Source organism: Oryctolagus cuniculus, chromosome 13 (assembly GCF_964237555.1).
Source record: "Oryctolagus cuniculus chromosome 13, mOryCun1.1, whole genome shotgun sequence".
Classification (NCBI taxonomy): Eukaryota; Metazoa; Chordata; class Mammalia; order Lagomorpha; family Leporidae; genus Oryctolagus; species Oryctolagus cuniculus.
The window spans coordinates 50,511,702-50,528,763 of NC_091444.1; the positions used below are offsets into that span (position 1 = coordinate 50,511,702).

The 17,062-nt window shown below is 40.7% G+C and overlaps 1 protein-coding gene across 4 annotated transcripts in view; it reads right to left on the reverse strand.

Annotated features, from left to right (window-relative positions):
• The window catches only part of LOC100357412 (tetratricopeptide repeat protein 13), a 64,651-nt gene that overhangs the window by 41,866 nt on the left and 5,723 nt on the right, over nt 1–17,062 (reverse strand). For all 4 annotated transcript variants that reach the window (XM_070055517.1, XM_070055519.1, XM_070055518.1 and 1 more), the window contains exons 2-4: nt 6,818–6,912; nt 2,944–3,019; nt 255–325 (exon numbers count right to left, since the gene is read on the reverse strand). In XM_070055517.1, coding sequence (XP_069911618.1) covers nt 255–325; nt 2,944–3,019; nt 6,818–6,912 — 242 coding nt within the window. The remainder of the gene's footprint in view (nt 1–254; nt 326–2,943; nt 3,020–6,817; nt 6,913–17,062) is intronic.

Sequence of the window (17,062 nt, forward strand, 5' to 3'; positions counted from 1 at the left end):
CTCTGCTACTTGATGGTTGGGAAACTATGAGCAAACTGCTTGACCTCGTTAAGATTTCCTTTTTTGCTCATTTGAAATAAAGCAATACTGCAAATATTGAATGAAAGTATGTCACAAGATCTGGCACCAAGGAAGTGCTCGGTCAACATGGGTTTCCTTTGTTTTCTTGTAAAATCTTAAAATAGATGTTTCATTACAGCATATTTTTATCATGACTATGAACATGAAATTATACAATTAAGAAGAAAAATTACCTGAAGCATTGTTGAAAAATGCCTTATTGCTTCATCATAGAGGCCACTGCCAATCAACACATAAGCAATAGCTATGAAACAAATACAAAAATGTTAAAGGTAAGAATAAAGGAGCTCAGGCTAGACTCAGAAACTAAATTCTTCACTAAAACTCAAAAGGCAGCTCCAAGGAGTGGAAACGGTTAAAGCAAATGTAGAAGTTAATAAGATGTCACTGAATTCTTAGACTTTCCCTATTCAGCACTTGCTAATCAGTTTCCCGGTTCTATCTAGATTTAAATTATTAAAGTCACCTAAAAATAATCTGCCTACAAGAAGTACTTATCCTTTTCTGAGCCTATCATTCACTTTCAAATCTCAAATAACCTTTGTGAGATTTCCTGTCTATATAACAACTAGTAATAAGTCTGAAGAACGTCCACATGAACATGGCATTGTGATGTGATTTTACTGTGAATGTTATGAGAAATACTCCAGTAGCATCACAAGTCTCAGTTCCTGAGAGTGCTGAATTTGTTGCCAATTACCTAGTGAGAATAAAAACAGGGGCTCAGATTAATACATATTAATAAAATGCTTAACTATGCCCTAGTTTCCTTGAAAAGATAAGTTAAGGTCAAACTCATGTTCACAATGATAAGAACGGATGCCATGTATGGTAACTAACCTCACAGGAACCTGAGATATCTTTAGGGTGGGGAGTAGGGAGGTGAACAGTATTAACAATAAAAACAACAATAGTTACACGTATTGCACTTTTAATACATGTATGCAGCAGGTACAGCCCTAAGCCTTTACTGTGTGATCTCATTTCCTCCTTAACTGCGATGAGGTGGATATAATTATTACCCTCATTTTGTAGATAAGGAAATGAAACATCAAGCTGCTCAACAAGTTGTGTGAGCGAGTGAGCAGTGAATGAGCCAAAGGGACCAAGCTGTCTGGCTCTGGAGCCCACCCTCCCAACCCACTCGCTATACTGAAACAGATCAAGGCTGTGTCCCAAGCACTGTGATCCACTAGACAGCAAAATGGTCTGAAATTCTTGAAGTTCAGATGAATGGGGCCTAAAACACAAACTTACTTTTTTTTTTTTTTTTTGGAATGCAGGAAAATGATAATATATTGGAAAGCCAAGACTTGGGTTTGGATTCTGGTTCTGTCACTCACCGACCATGTGATCATGGGGACCTGGGTTACTTTCTCATAACTACAGGTCTTGCTTAATAAGCTTTTAAAACATTTTCTTAAATATTCCTTTCAGATCTAAATGTTCAGAATTTCCTACCTATCCTTCCATTATCAGTAAGTATCTTTTGAATGAACAAGCAAATAATGAGCCATAAAAAGAAAAATAATTTTATGGGATACATTTGATACTTTAGGGACATATTTAAATTGTGGTCCACAGCTAGTTTATTGACCTGCATTCAGATAAAATCAAATGCAATTCCCAAATCTTTCCACCTAAATGTAGATACTTCGAGGAAAAAGCAAATGTATGCAGTTTTAAAAGTCCTAATCCAAATCTTGCACAAATATAAATAACTACTAGCATGTAAAGTTTGTTGTGGCAGCCCAACAACACAAAGGAAAAACTGGTATAGCTGGGACTCTCACAGAAATCTCTTCTAACAAGCAACTCCACATCTCTTGGCAATGGGTTCACTGAGAGAAGTTGATTTTCCAAGAAAAAGTACTGTGGTTCATTTATTACCCCCTGGCTCTACCAGGATGATTGCTAGAGAATGGAACAGGCCAGGCACATATCAAGCCCTGGATTCATTATTTAATAAAGAATACTAGGCTGAACAGAATCCAAGGACTGCAGAAAAGACCAAAGCCGATGCCTTTAAGTTGTGAATTCTCACCGCCTCCTTAAAAAGTATCAGGAACAAGTGTTGAGCACTCTCACAAGTGTCAACTCTCAATTAGCTGCCTTAACAGAGGAAAGAGGTCCAGAGAAGATGTGCTTAGTCTGAATATAAATCCTGCAGGGCCACAACAAGAGAAAAAGATTATGTATAAATGAGGTAGGAAAAAACCCCCACAGCGCTCTGCACAGCTGGGCCCCACGCAGGAAGGCACGCTTCACTGAAGCCGGTCCCGCTGCACTGCTCAGCCCTGCATCCTGCTTCCACTCCTTCAACACCAGGCTCCCCAGGCATTGAGGGAGGCACCCCCAACACACATCTGATGTGGTGAAATCAGCCTGCTTTAAAACGTGCCACAAACGAAGCCAATTACACGACTCACTGGCAGATTTGAATGAATTCTATTTTTGTACGTCCTCATCTTTGACCCAGTAACAACAGACTGGCTTCATGCATAAAATAATGTTAAACCTAGCTATTTCTTTACATAGATGATTGAAATAGGTACTCTGAGATTCTAGTCTGCTTTCACTTCTTTATTATTCACGTTTGGTGACTGCACACAAATAATATTTCAAGATAGTAATAACTCATCGTTCATTTACTGTAATTATCAGTTTCCATAGAAACACAGTCCAAGTTGCTTTTCTGTAGAACAAGATATATGGAACCTCAGAAGGGCTAGATGCCCTGCGTAAGATCAAATAGCTCAAACTGGCAGAGCTGGTCCCTGTGTTCTTTCTACCTCACCATTCTGCCTTCCCGTTCAGCATCTCAACATAAATTCTGGGCAAATTCCCAGATTCAAGTCTTACCTAACTCTTCATTTGTGCTGTCGTTATCAGTAGCAAATGGAAATCTCTTTTGTTCTGCAATTGACTTGGCTTGGCTCTGAAAGAAAGGAGAATGAAACATACATCTTAGCTTATCAAAAATGAAGGGAAATATATTTAAAAACAAATGGATATTAAAAAATTAAAGCTAGATATGATTTAAATGGAAACAAAAAAAGCTTGGGTTTAAATCATGTCAATTGAGTATTTCAAGAGCATAGCCTGTGGCATAACTGGTTTGCTTGTTCCTCTTACCGTTAGTGTTTCCATTCCCAAGAAAAAATATCCCCACTTCCATAGGGACTTATCTTTCTAGCTGCTTTAAAGCTCCCTCCCCCAATTTTCACAGACTCTTTAATGAACTCAATTATACTGCAAATTCTAGCAGTGGGTCCTCTAATGTGGATTGATAAGCGAATATTGCCTTTTAAATTCTAAGAATATTTTTGAAATAACAGCTACAGGTTGTACAGAGGGGTTGACAAAAAAGGACAAGCAAAATGGGACTAAGAAACTAAACTCAGTAAGTAATGCACAGCAAGTAATGAGGGTAAACATCCTACAGAACACAGCAGACAGGAAGAAACCACTGACATACCTACGAATATCTGGCAGGAGAACCAAAGCAAGCGCAGAAACTAGGGGGAAACAAAGTAACTAAGACAGCTTGTAACTGGAATGGTTTTACATGCAGTCCTTGTCTTCTATACAAAACTAGGGGAGAGAAATCAGGTCTGATAATACTCATTCAAACACCTGCCACTTCCCCAGAGCATTTTTGACTGTTGACAATCAGTTGTGATGTAAGCAGCCTAGAGGACACACATAAAAGTTACAACTTCATACCAGATTCATCTAAGATATTCTTACAACTTGTATACATATATAAACAGAAACAGCTAAGAAGTGAGAGATTAAAGATCTGTTCGCTTTGGGCAAATCTGTAGGATTAAAACCCAGCGACAGCTCAAGTATTTGTATTCCTTTTCTGAAATTCATAATATAGAGGCCTACAGGCATATATAAGTAAATAATTATATGTTGGATAGTTTTCTAATACATAAACTACTACTAACTTCTGTTATTCATTAGCCATGATGAGCTATAACATGTTGGACTTTACTAATTCAAGTAATAGGGTTATAAGGCATTCCCACTGCACTCAAAAGCCAGATTAATGTTTAAACACAGAGTGGTATTTTCTCAACTTACCAAATAGGTCAAGAATAAAGTAGGTCAGAATAAAACACAAGTTGCTACTTAAAAATCACAAGTTAAAAGATGCAGGTCAAAAGGGTTTGCTATCTCAAGCAATTCCCAGTTCTCACTTGGGTTCATTCAAGAGTGTGGACAAAATGAAACATCCAGAAACGCTACTATCATGATAATGTTGTATATTTTATGTCTTTCAGTAAAACTTGAATGAGTAGTTCCTGTCGCTCCCCCTCTTCGTGGAGGAGCAACACAGGACCCTGCGCTGTTCTTTCTGTCTGCTCGGCCCTCCCCGGGTTTGCTGCTGGTTCTTCCCGGGTTGGCTACTATCCCTTCCACCTCCGTGGAAGGGCAGTTCCCCCTGGCCACATTCCCCACTTCCGCAGGGGAGCGGCACACCGCCGGCCGGCTTTCTCGGGGGCTGCACGGGTTCCCTTAGATGTTCCCCATAGATGTTCCTGGTGCATGCCGTTTCTCTCCTCCTTTATAGTCCTCCTCCGCCAATCCTAACTCGGCTGCCCACACGCCGAGTACGCTGCTCTCCAATCAGGAGCAAGTCCTACAGTTTATTAGCTGAACTGGAGGCAGCTGTGCGGAAGCTGTTTACTTCTCTCCCAGCGCCATATTGTGGGAGAGCAGATGCATAGAATAAGTCTTAATTTCAGTAACTTAGTCCAGTCCGGATTGCTCCCCACAGTTCCTTCTTATTTTGCTATGTAGTTGGTAGCTTCCACAAGTGAGAGCCTCATAAGGCATCATCAAGATATGGCAGCTTTAACAAAGCATGAAGGTGTAATTGCTGGTATACATCTGGGGGTGACCAGATACGAATCCTTCCTCTTTGTCCAGTGGCTACAGACAAGCACACTGATGGAACAGATCTTTCCTTAATAAGTTGCTTAGATAGCTTGATTATGGTAATAATTTCACAATGTATACCTATACCATAAATATATCTGATTTTATCTGTCAATTATAATTCAATAAAGCTGGAAAAATAATAAACTGTTTAAAGCCAAGAAAGAGAGTCTAGGAGCTGATGTGGCACAGTGGGTTAAGCCACTGCCTGTGATGTTGGCATCCCATCTGGGCTCTGGATTCCAGCTGTTCCACTTTCAATCCAGCTCCCTGCTAATGTGCCTGGGAAGGCAGCAGAAGACAACCTAAGTGCTTGGGCCGCTGCCTTCCACATGGGAAGAAGAAGCTCCTTGCTCCTGGCTTCAGCTTGGTCTAGTCTTGGTTATTGTAGCCATCTGGGATGTGAACCAGCAGATGGAAGATCTTTCTCTCCCTCACTCTGTAACTCTGCCTTTCAAATAACTAAATAAATCCTTTTTAAAAAAGTCTTTAAATACTGTTTTTATTACTTACAAGTCCTATTATTTCACCCAGTATATGATGAATTCATCATTTGATTTGCCAAGCCATTGTGCAAAAATACATGGGGAATAGAACAGAAACTGGTAGTAAATGTTTTAATTACTCTCAGTAATAGGGACCCTTATAACTAAGAATCTAACTGCTTATCCAATTTCTACTTAAACACTTTCGGTGATACCCAACCTATTACTTTACAAGACAGAACACTGATTTTAGATGAGTCTAATGTGAAAACTTCCCACACATCTAGCTGACTTCTGCTCAGTGAGTTAGGTAAAAGCAGCAGATCACTCTTGAGTCTGCAATTTCTATCTCCTTTCAACAGTTCTGACATGACAAGGCAAAGTTTTGTTTAGAAAAGAAGAGAATCCCTAAAGAGGAAATTTTAAATAGAAGAAGCTAACAGTATTTCTGTGAACATCCAAAGAAAAGGCCTGGGAAAAAAATGTTAACTGGGCCATGTGAGTGGACAGGAAGATCCTTTCACCTTGAGGGAGCCGGGCTGGAGGAGAACACATGCTAACATAGATGGGGAGACGCCAGGTACTTATTCCTGAAATGCAGTCCCCTGTATGGTATAGTTGACACTGTTAAAAACTATAGATACGGGCCGACAGCACGGCTCACTAGGCTAATCCTCCGCCTTGCGGCGCCAGCACACCAGGTTCTAGTCCCGGTCAGGGCACCGGATTCTGTCCCAGTTGCCCCTCTTCCAGGCCAGCTCTCTGCTGTGGTCCGGGAGTGCAGTGTAGGATGGCCCAAGTGCTTGGGCCCTGCACCCCATGGGAGACCAGGATAAGCGCCAGGCTCCTGCCATCGGATCAGCGCAGTGCGCCGGCCGCAGCGCACCGGCCACAGCGGCCATTGGAGGGTGAACCAACAGCAAAAGGAGGACCTTTCTCTCTGTCTCTCTCTCTTGCTGTCCACTCTGCCTGTCAAGGGAAAAAAAAAAGGAAAAAAAGAGAAAAAAAAAAAAACTATAGATACAAAAGATACTCTCACACAGGCAAAAGCTGGAAAAATAAGATAAGACTGTTCCTCCAAATACATAAGCCTCCTAGAAATAAATCCAGCCATGATCTCACCTTTATTCTTTGTAAATCCAACTCATAATAATACACTGTGACCAAACACCAGATGATTGATCTTCATCATCATATATACATAGGACCAATAGCATTTGACTGCTAGATGATAAGGGGGCAAATCAGTATCAGTCTGCTTCAGGTCCCCCAAGCAGAAAGCATGGGGAGAAGATGCATACCAGAATCTTTTCAGTGTTGAGGGAAAGCAAGGAGTCACAGGGTGGCGATCCTTTGGGTTCGCAGTCTGAATCATGGAAGTTCAAAAATGATGATTCTGAAAAGCAAACATTCTTTGTTATTCTCCTCACCTTAAATTTATGCCCTGAAGTCTTAATTACAAACTGGAATTTAAAGAATCCACAAAACCCAAATAAGCATAAGCATAAAAAACAATGAAAATGACATCGTATCTTCCACCTTTATAAATGTGTAATGTTTGATAGCTTGCAAGTATCTTGCACATCTATTAACAAATGTTCTCACCACATCTGGTAATGAGCAAATCTAGTTAGCTCCTCAGATGGCAAAATGAGGTTTAGATAGTTTGTACCTTTATATTTTAAAGGCAAAGGGCAGAAATAGCAGTAATTCAATGCTTGCCTCATTCCACATTGAAATTAATATAGTTGTTGACATTCTTCAGTTAAGACTTTGCCTGTCAGCATTTACCATGGGTTTAAAACAAAACCCCAGAAAGGAGAACAAAGCTAATTTGGAGAGACTTACCATATTATATATTATATATATACATATATATATATATATATATATATATATGATAAATACAAACCACAACTCAACAAGAAAAAGATAGCCCAATTTAAAAAAGGGCAAAGAACTTGAATGGACAATTCTCCAGACATTACTCCATTACTAATTAGAGAAGCACAATTCAAATAATAAGATGCCCATTTACATTCACAAGGACGATTTAATAAAAAGAGCCATAAAGCTGTCATTGTGGTACAATGAGTTAAGTTTCTGCTGGCATCCCATATGAGCGTTGGTTTGAATCCCAGGTGCTCCACTTCCAGTCCAGCTCCCTGCTAATGTGCCTGGTAAAGCAGCATAAGGTGGCTGAAATGCTTGGGCCTCTGCCATCCACATGGGCGACCTGGGTGGAGTTCCATGCCCCAGGCTTTGTACTGGCCTAGCTCCAGTTGTTGCAGCCATTTGGAGAGTGAAAAGCAGATAAAATTCTCTCTCTCTCTCTAACTCTGATTTTCAAAAAAATAAATAAATCTTTATTTTAAAAAAAGCCACAAATACAAACTCAGAAAATAACAAGTATTGACATGGACCTAGAGAAACTGGAACCCTTGAATATTGCTGGTCAGAATGTAAATGGTGTAGTAGCTGTGAAAACAGATTGGCAGTTCCTCCAAAAATTACGCATAGAATCACCATATGACCCAGCAGAACTCAAACTAGTACTATGTACACATGTTCACAGCAGCATTATTCACAGCGGCTAAAAGATGGAAACAGTTCAAATGTCCATTGACAGATGACTGGAAAAACTGTGGTATAAAGACTGTATGTATATATCTTGCTCATTTTTAAGTCACCTGAATCTATTCTGGTATGAGATATTGAGAATACTTCCTCATCATCTATTTTCTTTTTCTTTTTTTTTTTTTTTGATTTATTTATTTATTTGACAGGTAGAGTTATAGACAGTGAGAGGGAGAGACAGAGAGAAAGGTCTTCCTTCCGTTGGTTCACCCCCCTAAATGGCCGCTACGGCCGGAGCTACGCCGATCCGAAGCCAGGAGCCACGTGCTTCTTCCCAGTCTCCCACTGGGTGCAGGTGCCCAAGCACTTGGGCCATCCTCCACTGCCCTCCTGGGCCACAGCAGAGAGCTGGACTGGAAGAGGAGCAACCGGGACTAGAACCTGGCGCCCATATGGGATTCCAGCAGCGCAGGCAGAGGATTAGCCAAGTGAGCCATGGCGCTGGCCCCCTAATCATCTATTTTCAAAATGGTTAGCCTTCTCGTTGTCCCAGCACCACTTGTTAAATTGTCACTTTGAATGCCTTCTCTATAATACATTAGAGTGATTGGGTTCTGTTTCTAGACTTTTTATTAAAGAGAATCTATGATTATTCAACCCAACTTCTATAATATCTTTGACAGATAATTGTCCAATTTCTAGCCGGCGCCGTGGCTCAATAGGCTAATCCTCCACCTTGCGGCGCCGGCACACCGGGTTCTAGTCCCGGTTGGGGCGCCGGATTCTGTCCCGGTTGCCCCTCTTCCAGGCCAGCTCTCTGCTATGGCCAGGGAGTGCAGTGGAGGATGGCCCAGGTGCTTGGGCCCTGCACCCCATGGGAGACCAGGTAAAGCACCTGGATCCTGGCTCCTGCCATCGGATCAGCGCGGTGCGCTGGCTGCAGCGGCGGCCATTGGAGGGTGATCCAACGGCAAAGGAAGACCTTTCTCTCTCTGTCTCTCTCTCTCACTGTCCACTCTGCCTGTCAAAAAAAAAAAAAAAAAAAAAAGTCCAATTTCTACCTGGACATTTCTAAAAGTTACAGTAGTAATTCATGTTCATTATAGGAAATATAGAAAAATCATAAAAACATAATTAAGAGCCATTTAGAACATAAATAAGAGTGATTCACCAAGAACCACTGTGAAGATTTTGGTATATGTACTTTTTCTGAAATAAAATGACTTGGGTTTGAATTCCTAATCTCTGCCACTATTTACTAGCTTCAGTTTCATTTGTAAAATAAGGTCAATAATAGTGTCTACTTACTAGGGATTGCTGTGAGATTTAAGTAAAGAAACAGATATAAAGCATGTGATACAATTTCTGGCACATTGAAAGGGGCTCACAAAAGGTCAGCAACTCTAGTATCATAGTCCCTATGTTCTAAGAACTGAACCAGGTACATTGTTTTGTAATCTGCCCTTTTAAAAATATAACAGAGGGGCCAGTGCTGTGGCACAGTAGGCTAAGTCTCCACCTGCGGTGCCAACATCTCTTATAGGTGTCCGTTCTTGCCCCGGCTGCTCCTCTTCTGATCCGGCTCTCTACTTATGGCCTAGGAAAGCAGTAGAAGGTGGCTCAAGTGGTTGGGCCCCTGCACTCGCCTGAGAGACCTGGAAGAAACTTCTGTCTCCTCGCTTCAGATCAGCTCAGCTCCAGCTGTTGTGGACATTTGGGGATAGAAGACCTTTCTCTCTGCCTTTCAAATAAGTAAGTAAATCTTTAAAACATATTTTTTCATATATATGCTATGTAAATAACATAAGCAGTTTACCATATAATTAAAATTTGTTCTATAGTATTTACACTTGGTAGTATAGTACATTTCAAAAATTTTTAATTAAATTAAAATTTTTCTCCAATGAACATGCATGTTGTTGTTTCTATATTTTCTAATTTCTGACAATGATCTGTTTATTTTGAATTCAGTATCATATCATTTTAATTATTATAACCTCATGATAAATGCATACATTTTAATGTAAGGCAAAGGTATCATCAATTTTTTCCAAAAATGTATTAACTGTATAAATATGCTTTCTTCAAACTTGTTAATTTGTTAACAAAAAACTCTGATTTTTATTAGAATTGCATTAATTTATAAATTAATAAGGAAAAAATATTTCACTTCTTTCCAATATTTAACCTATTTACTCAAGTTTTTTATTAACCTATATGAAATTTTATATATATATATATATTTTTTTTTGAAAGGCAGAGAGATAGACAGAAAACTTGCCATCTATAGGTTCACTCCCCCAAAACCTGCAAAACTCAGAGCTGAGCCAAAACCAAAGTTGGAAACTAGCAACTCAGTTCAGGTCACCCATGTGGGTGGCAAGAATCCAATTACTTGAGCCAACACTGCTGTCTCCCAGGGTCTGCACTGGCAGGAAGCTGGAGTCAGGGGCCAGAGGGTGGTCTCCAACCCAGGCTTCCTAATATGAAACATAGGCATCTTAACCACTAGGTAAAATGCATGCCCCAAATTTTATAATTTTTACATAGGATATACACATTTGTCGTGATTTTTAAAGAACTGGCTGATAATCATTGATTCCAAAACTTTTTTTTTTTAGCATCCACTATATTCTATTCTAGTCACTGTGTTAACCTCAATGGTCAGCAAAACCAGAAATGATCCAACTTGTACATTTTAAAAACTTGTATATAGAGATCCAACTTGTATATAGAGACTACAGTTCATGGCAGTGATACTGACAGCAATCAGAGCCACCACAACAAGTATAAACGATACAGTGTAAGAGCTATAAACAAGAGTGTAACGGAAGTGGCCTGCTTAGGGACAGTTTCCTGAGGACGTGAATCACAACATGAGCTAATGCTCTACAGTTACCACATACGGCATTCTAATCCTCATTTTAAAGACTAGAAAGACGGGGCAGAGGGACTTCCAGTAATCTGCCTGAGGTCATACTCCAGCTAAGAAGTGGAGAAGGGACTTGAATCCAATCAGGCTGTGCTCCTCACCAGGAATGAGTAAGAGAACTGAAAGACGCTAAAGACTTAATGGACAAAGTTCCCAGAAGACTGTAGCACAGGCAGAGGTACATTATAGTCTCTTGTCAGCTGGTGAGAGCTGAATAGTTCATCTGCCCACATTACTGAACTCCTCATGGCTCTATTAATGTCTCCATCAATTCAGTGGATAGCTGTATCATCTGCATGTAATTTTATCAAGGTCTTTTTAATATTTATACTCATTAAGCATCTTATGCATTGAATGAAATCTCCAAAAAAGTGCTAAATAATGCCAGTGATAACTGGAACCTTGCCTGTCCCTGACATTGACACTTCATTTAATGACCCAGAGATTTCTCAGCTTTTCATGATGAAACGTCTTCATTTAATATTTATTAACATCTGGTCAAAAGCTGCTCTGTGTTGGCTATGGGTTCAGAACAATGTATTTTACCATGTAAATGAATTATTTTCCTATTGTTTTATCAAGAATTTTAAATCAGGAAAGCTGGCTGAACTTTATGAAATGCCTGTCAAGATTTCTTTAAGATGATACGATTCTTTTCTCCTTTGACCCTTTAAGTAACTCTTATTTTTTCTACAGTTGAACCACCTTGCATTTATAGAATAAACTCTAATTGGTTGAAGCAGATTACTCCTTTACCTACTTGATGGCTTCAGCTTAACAATATTTTACTTAAGATCTTTGTGTCTAAGTAAATAGCTTCCTTTTTTGTCCCAATTGTGTTGGGTTTTGGCATTGTTGTTTCTCGATGGCTTGGTAATGTCTGTGATGGATAAATTGTTTGTTAGAATTGTAACTACAATTGTATGGAACAGGAAATTCAAATTTGTTCTTCAGTCTTAAAATAATTAAACTCACTATGGTTGCAATTATTTTACTACCACATTAAATAACTATTATGTAAGGTAATAAATTAAAGCCCAACCAGCTATAGTTAAATATTATAGATTTCCTTGGATTATCCATTTTCCTTTTTCTTGGTGTACAAGTACAGTTAATGGTGACTACTGCAGAACTGTCTCAAAACACATCACAAAACTTCATCTTCTATTTCACCTTTCAGAACTTTTCTTTATTGTTTCATATTCTAACTTTAACAGCAGGGATTTCCACAATACTAACAGCCCCTATAGCTGTGAACACATCCGTCAATGACAACATACTCTGGCATCTGCTCTCTTCCTTACACTGAGCCATACTAGACTTGTCTATTTTACCCTCTCCTTTTCTATGGCTTAAGAATCTGCTCGTGTGTGTGTTTACTATGGTAGAAAACACATAACATAAATTTACCCTCTCAAACCCATTTTTAGGTGTACAATTCAGTAGTGTTAAATACATTCGCACTGATTTGAAACAGGCCTCCAGAATTTATTTTATTCTTTAAAAAATGTTTTTTAAAGCCTCTTGGGTCTCTTTATCAATTCTATCACTGCTCTATTTCTAATGCATTTATTCTGGCTTTACTCTATTTAGTCTTTCCAGTTTCCCTTACTCCTATTCTCTTTTCAAGTTCATCCTCTAGTTGATGTAGCCCCTGTATTCTTGGATACTAAGAAGCCAGGGGAGGTTTAGGCAGGAAGAGAGGTCACTGACAGCTGTGTGAGATGAGAAAGCAACAGTACAGCATGGCGGCCAGGTGAGAGGTCATGGCCAGTTAGAACAACGCTAGAAGTCTAAACAAAGGCAGAGGTCCTAAGGTTTAAATGGATGGGTCACAATCTAAGGAGATATATGAAACAACAGGGTGGGGCTTTGAAAAAGTTAGGCATTGGTGGGAGTAGGGAGGAGGGAAAAGGGGGAGGGGTGGAGGGATGGAGGGAGGGAGAGAGAAAGAGAGAGGGGCAGGCACAGGTTCCCAGTCTGTGATTAGGAAAAAGGTGGGAACCCCAAGGAAGATGGTTTTAGAGGGAAATAGGGAGCTAAATAGGTTTAAGCCAAGTGCTTGTGAGAATTTAAACTGTGTAGAAAGAAATGCCTGAGAAAGGCAAAAGCTACAGATACGAATTTGTTAATCATTAACTTATGATGGAAGATTAAGCTGGCAGTGAAAGTAAGATCCCCAAGGAAGCTTATATAAAATGAAACGTAAAGGGCCAGCCCCACGGATACAAGATACTTAGGAGACAGAATCAACCTGGCAATTTACCTTAAAAAAGCAAAAAACTATCCATTTCTCTGAAATGTGCTATATCTTTACCATAAAGCTGTGCAAAGAATTAGCTATTATAATGATTTTCATTTCATTAAACTTCTCTCTATCTAAAGACAAATATTCACTTCTTCTCTTTTTTCCTGATTAGGCTTGCTGGATAATTGTCTAAACTTCACCAGCATTTCAAAGAACTAGGTATTATAATTAATTTTACTCTTTTGCAGACTTCAATAATTCATTAGTTTGGAGGCACTGTAATGGTGGTTTGAAACACAGGTTGTGGAATCAGACTAACTCAGATCAGATGCCTCACTGGCTGTTTTATATGGAAAAATCCTTCCATATCTCTTGGCCTCTGTTCCCTCATCTGTGAAATGGGAATAACCATCACCACAAACCCTTATAGGGCTACTCCTCATAAGAGGCACGAGTACAGGATATAAAGCACAGTTCACAGCAACCAACTGTGAAATGTTAGCATCCATATACAGGCTACAATTGATTGTGTTTTTCTGTTAATTGCTTCTTTCCACTTTCCTCAAAGTTATTTTGCTTTATAAAGTACTTTACAGTTTTCCAATGCTTTCACAAACATTATTTCTTTTGGTCCTCCATCCTCTGAGATGAGGAGAAAATACATATACCCCCTGCATACAGGGGGAAACAAGCTCAACATGAATGAACATGCTTTAGGTCACAAGACGAAGACACAGCAAAACCAGAACTTGCCTCATCAAAACATGGTACATTTGTCACAACTCATTCAGCCGATGCTGGGTCCTGGAAACAAACACTGTAAGTCCAGCAATACTATCAAACTCCTTTCTTCTCCTAACCTCACACACAGCTCACATTAAGAGCAGTTTTTGTGCAGTGACAACAGCACAAGTTCTGCAGCAAGTAAAAGAAACAGCAGAGAAGTGAAGCCAGTGATTACAAACATCTGCTTTGAGGAACTCTGCTATAATGAAAAGCAGGGAGATGGAGTGCTGGCTGGGGGGAGAGTGATCTTGTCTTCGCTGCCTGTTGTTTCAAGATGGCAGCTATTGCAACTGTAGGTGTGCTGATGGAAGACACAAAGGAACAAGAGCCAGTGTACAAGGAGAGAGCTGTACCAGGCAGAAGTACCAGCAGCAGGACAGAAGGTGAAAACCTACCTGTCCAGCTGAGAGCAGGCTGATGGCTGGGATGGTGGGAGAGCTTTTCTGATTGCTTCTTTTCAGTCAAATAACAGGGTCATCCCCTCCACGTGAGCAAAGTAGCACTGGAAGCGACATGGACTTGTCACACATGCATGTGGACGAGTGACTGACCAATAGCCTGTGAATCACAGATCCACGGCCAATTTATACGAAGTCAGCTGTTGCTGGGCAGCACTCACCACTTGACCACCTTGCTTTACTTATAACAGATGGTGTGCTGAACTACCTGAAAGTAAGGATGACTGGAACTTGGAAGTCAGGTGCCAGGGACTGACAATTCTAGTCCTAGGTGTACAAGGAGACAGAATTAGAGTGGTGAGCAGCCACCTGAAGTCTAATGGCTGTCATGTGGTATCAGTTCACTGTGCCTTTTGTTCATCATTTTCTGCATTTATAAGAAAACTGTTTTGCACTTGTAAGAAATTTACTGTCATTTATAAGAAAACTACTACATTGATCAGTGGCCCCGATTTATGATCCCAGGTGGTTAAATTTCTTTTAGAAGATAACAACAAGGGTGGGCATTTGATATAGCAATTAAGACACTGCTTGAGGGCCAGCACTGTGGCTAACAGGTAAAGCCACTGCCTGCAGCATCAGCAACCCATATCGGCGCCAGTTCGAGTCCCAGCTGCTCCAGTTCCAATACAGCTCCCTGCTAATGTGCCTGGGAAAGCAGTGGAAGATGACCTAAACCCTTGGGACCCTGAAACCACATGGGAGACCCAGATGAAGCTCCTGGCTCCTGGCTGTGGCCCAGCCCAGCCCTGGCCATTGTGGCCATTTGGGGAGTGAATCAGCAGATAAAAGACCTCTCTCTATGTTTTGCCTCTGTCATGCCCTCTCTGTATTCAAATAAATAAATAAATCTTAAAAAATAAAATAAATCTTAAAAAAAGAGAGAGAGAGAGAGAGAGAGAGAGAGAGAGAGACTGCTTGGGACCTCCAAATTCCACAGCAGAATGCCTGGGTTGGAGTCCCAGCTCCACTCGCAATTCCAGCACCCTGCTAATGCGCTTTCGTGGGCAGCATGGGATGTTTGAAGCAGATGGGTCACTGCCACTCATGTAGGAAGCCTCAACGGAGTTCCTGGCTCCTAACTTCAGCCTGGCCCAGCCCTAGCTATTGCAGGCATTTGAGGAGTGAACCAACTGAGGGGAGATCTCTATCTGCCTCTCAGCCTTTCACAAGTAAATAATTGAGGTGGGAGTGGCGGCACAGCAGGTGAAGTAGCCACTTAGGATGCCGATTTCCCAAACTGGAGTGCCTGGGAATGAGTCCTGCCTCCACTTCCAATCCAGCTTCCTGCTACCCACATGGAAGACTCAGATGGAGTTTCTGGCCCCTGGCTTCATCATTTTCTTCCTGGCCAGCCCTGACTGCTGCAGGCATTTAAGGAGTAAACCAACAGATAGAAGATCTTTCTCTTTTTTAAAAATGCAAGATCAAATTAAAAAGAAAATTTTTAATTTTTTAATGAATAATAAAATTTTTAAAATGATGCAAAAAAAAGAAAAACTCTGAAGAATTTACACACTTCATTTATCCTAATAGAATATTATTCATCAGTTTCTGAGATGAGTGAGCTATCCTAAAACAGTTTGAAAATAGAAACTGCCATTGAGAATTAAATTATAAATATATAATTAATCCAATAGAATAAGGATTCAAAAAGCTATTTTGAAGACAGACTTTTAAACAAAGGCTGGATGTAATTTTATCAAAGCTGCATTAACTCACATCCAAGTACTAACACATGTAAAGAATGTGTAAAAGTGACAGAAAAGGTGTTAGCTGCACAGAAGCAAATTATGTGATGCCCATCAGGAGCACAGATGGAAAGTGTCACAGCCAGCAGACTGAGCAGCCAGGCCTTACCCACAAAGGCAGGTCATGGAGCTGGGCTTATCAACTAGCGTGAGGATGCATCAGAGGCTCAAAGTAGCACATACTTTTAAGAGCTAAAAACTTTCTCATAGCCAGCGCCACAGCTCACAAGGCTAATCCTCCACCTGCGGCGCCGGCACCCCAGGTTCTCGTCCCGGCTGGGGCGCCAGATTCTGTCCCGGTTGCCCCTCTTCCAGTCCAGCTCTCTGCTGTGGCCCGGGAAGGCAATGGAGGATGGCCCAAGTCCTTGGGCCCTGCACCCGCATGGGAGACAAGGAGGAAGCACCTGGCTCCTGGCTTCGGATTGGCACAGCGCGCCGGCCATAATGGCCATTTGGGGGGTGAACCAATGGAAAGAAAGACCTTTCTCTCTGTCTCTCTCTCTCTAACTCTGCCTATCAAAAAAAAAAAAACAAAAAAACAAAAAACAAAAAAACCACAACTTTCTCATAGACCCACACATGGCATCAAACATCATTAACTCCACTGAGAATGCCAAAGATGTCCACAGAAACACGAAAGGATCAGTGACAAAAGAACGCAGACTCACTTAGGATGTCCCAAAGCAAGCAGAGCAAAGTTGCAAGTCAACCGATCTTTCTGTGTCGAGGGGGTCCTGGGCAGGGGATGAACCATGTGATAGAGGATGCCCGACTGTCCCCTCCTCCCACCATGG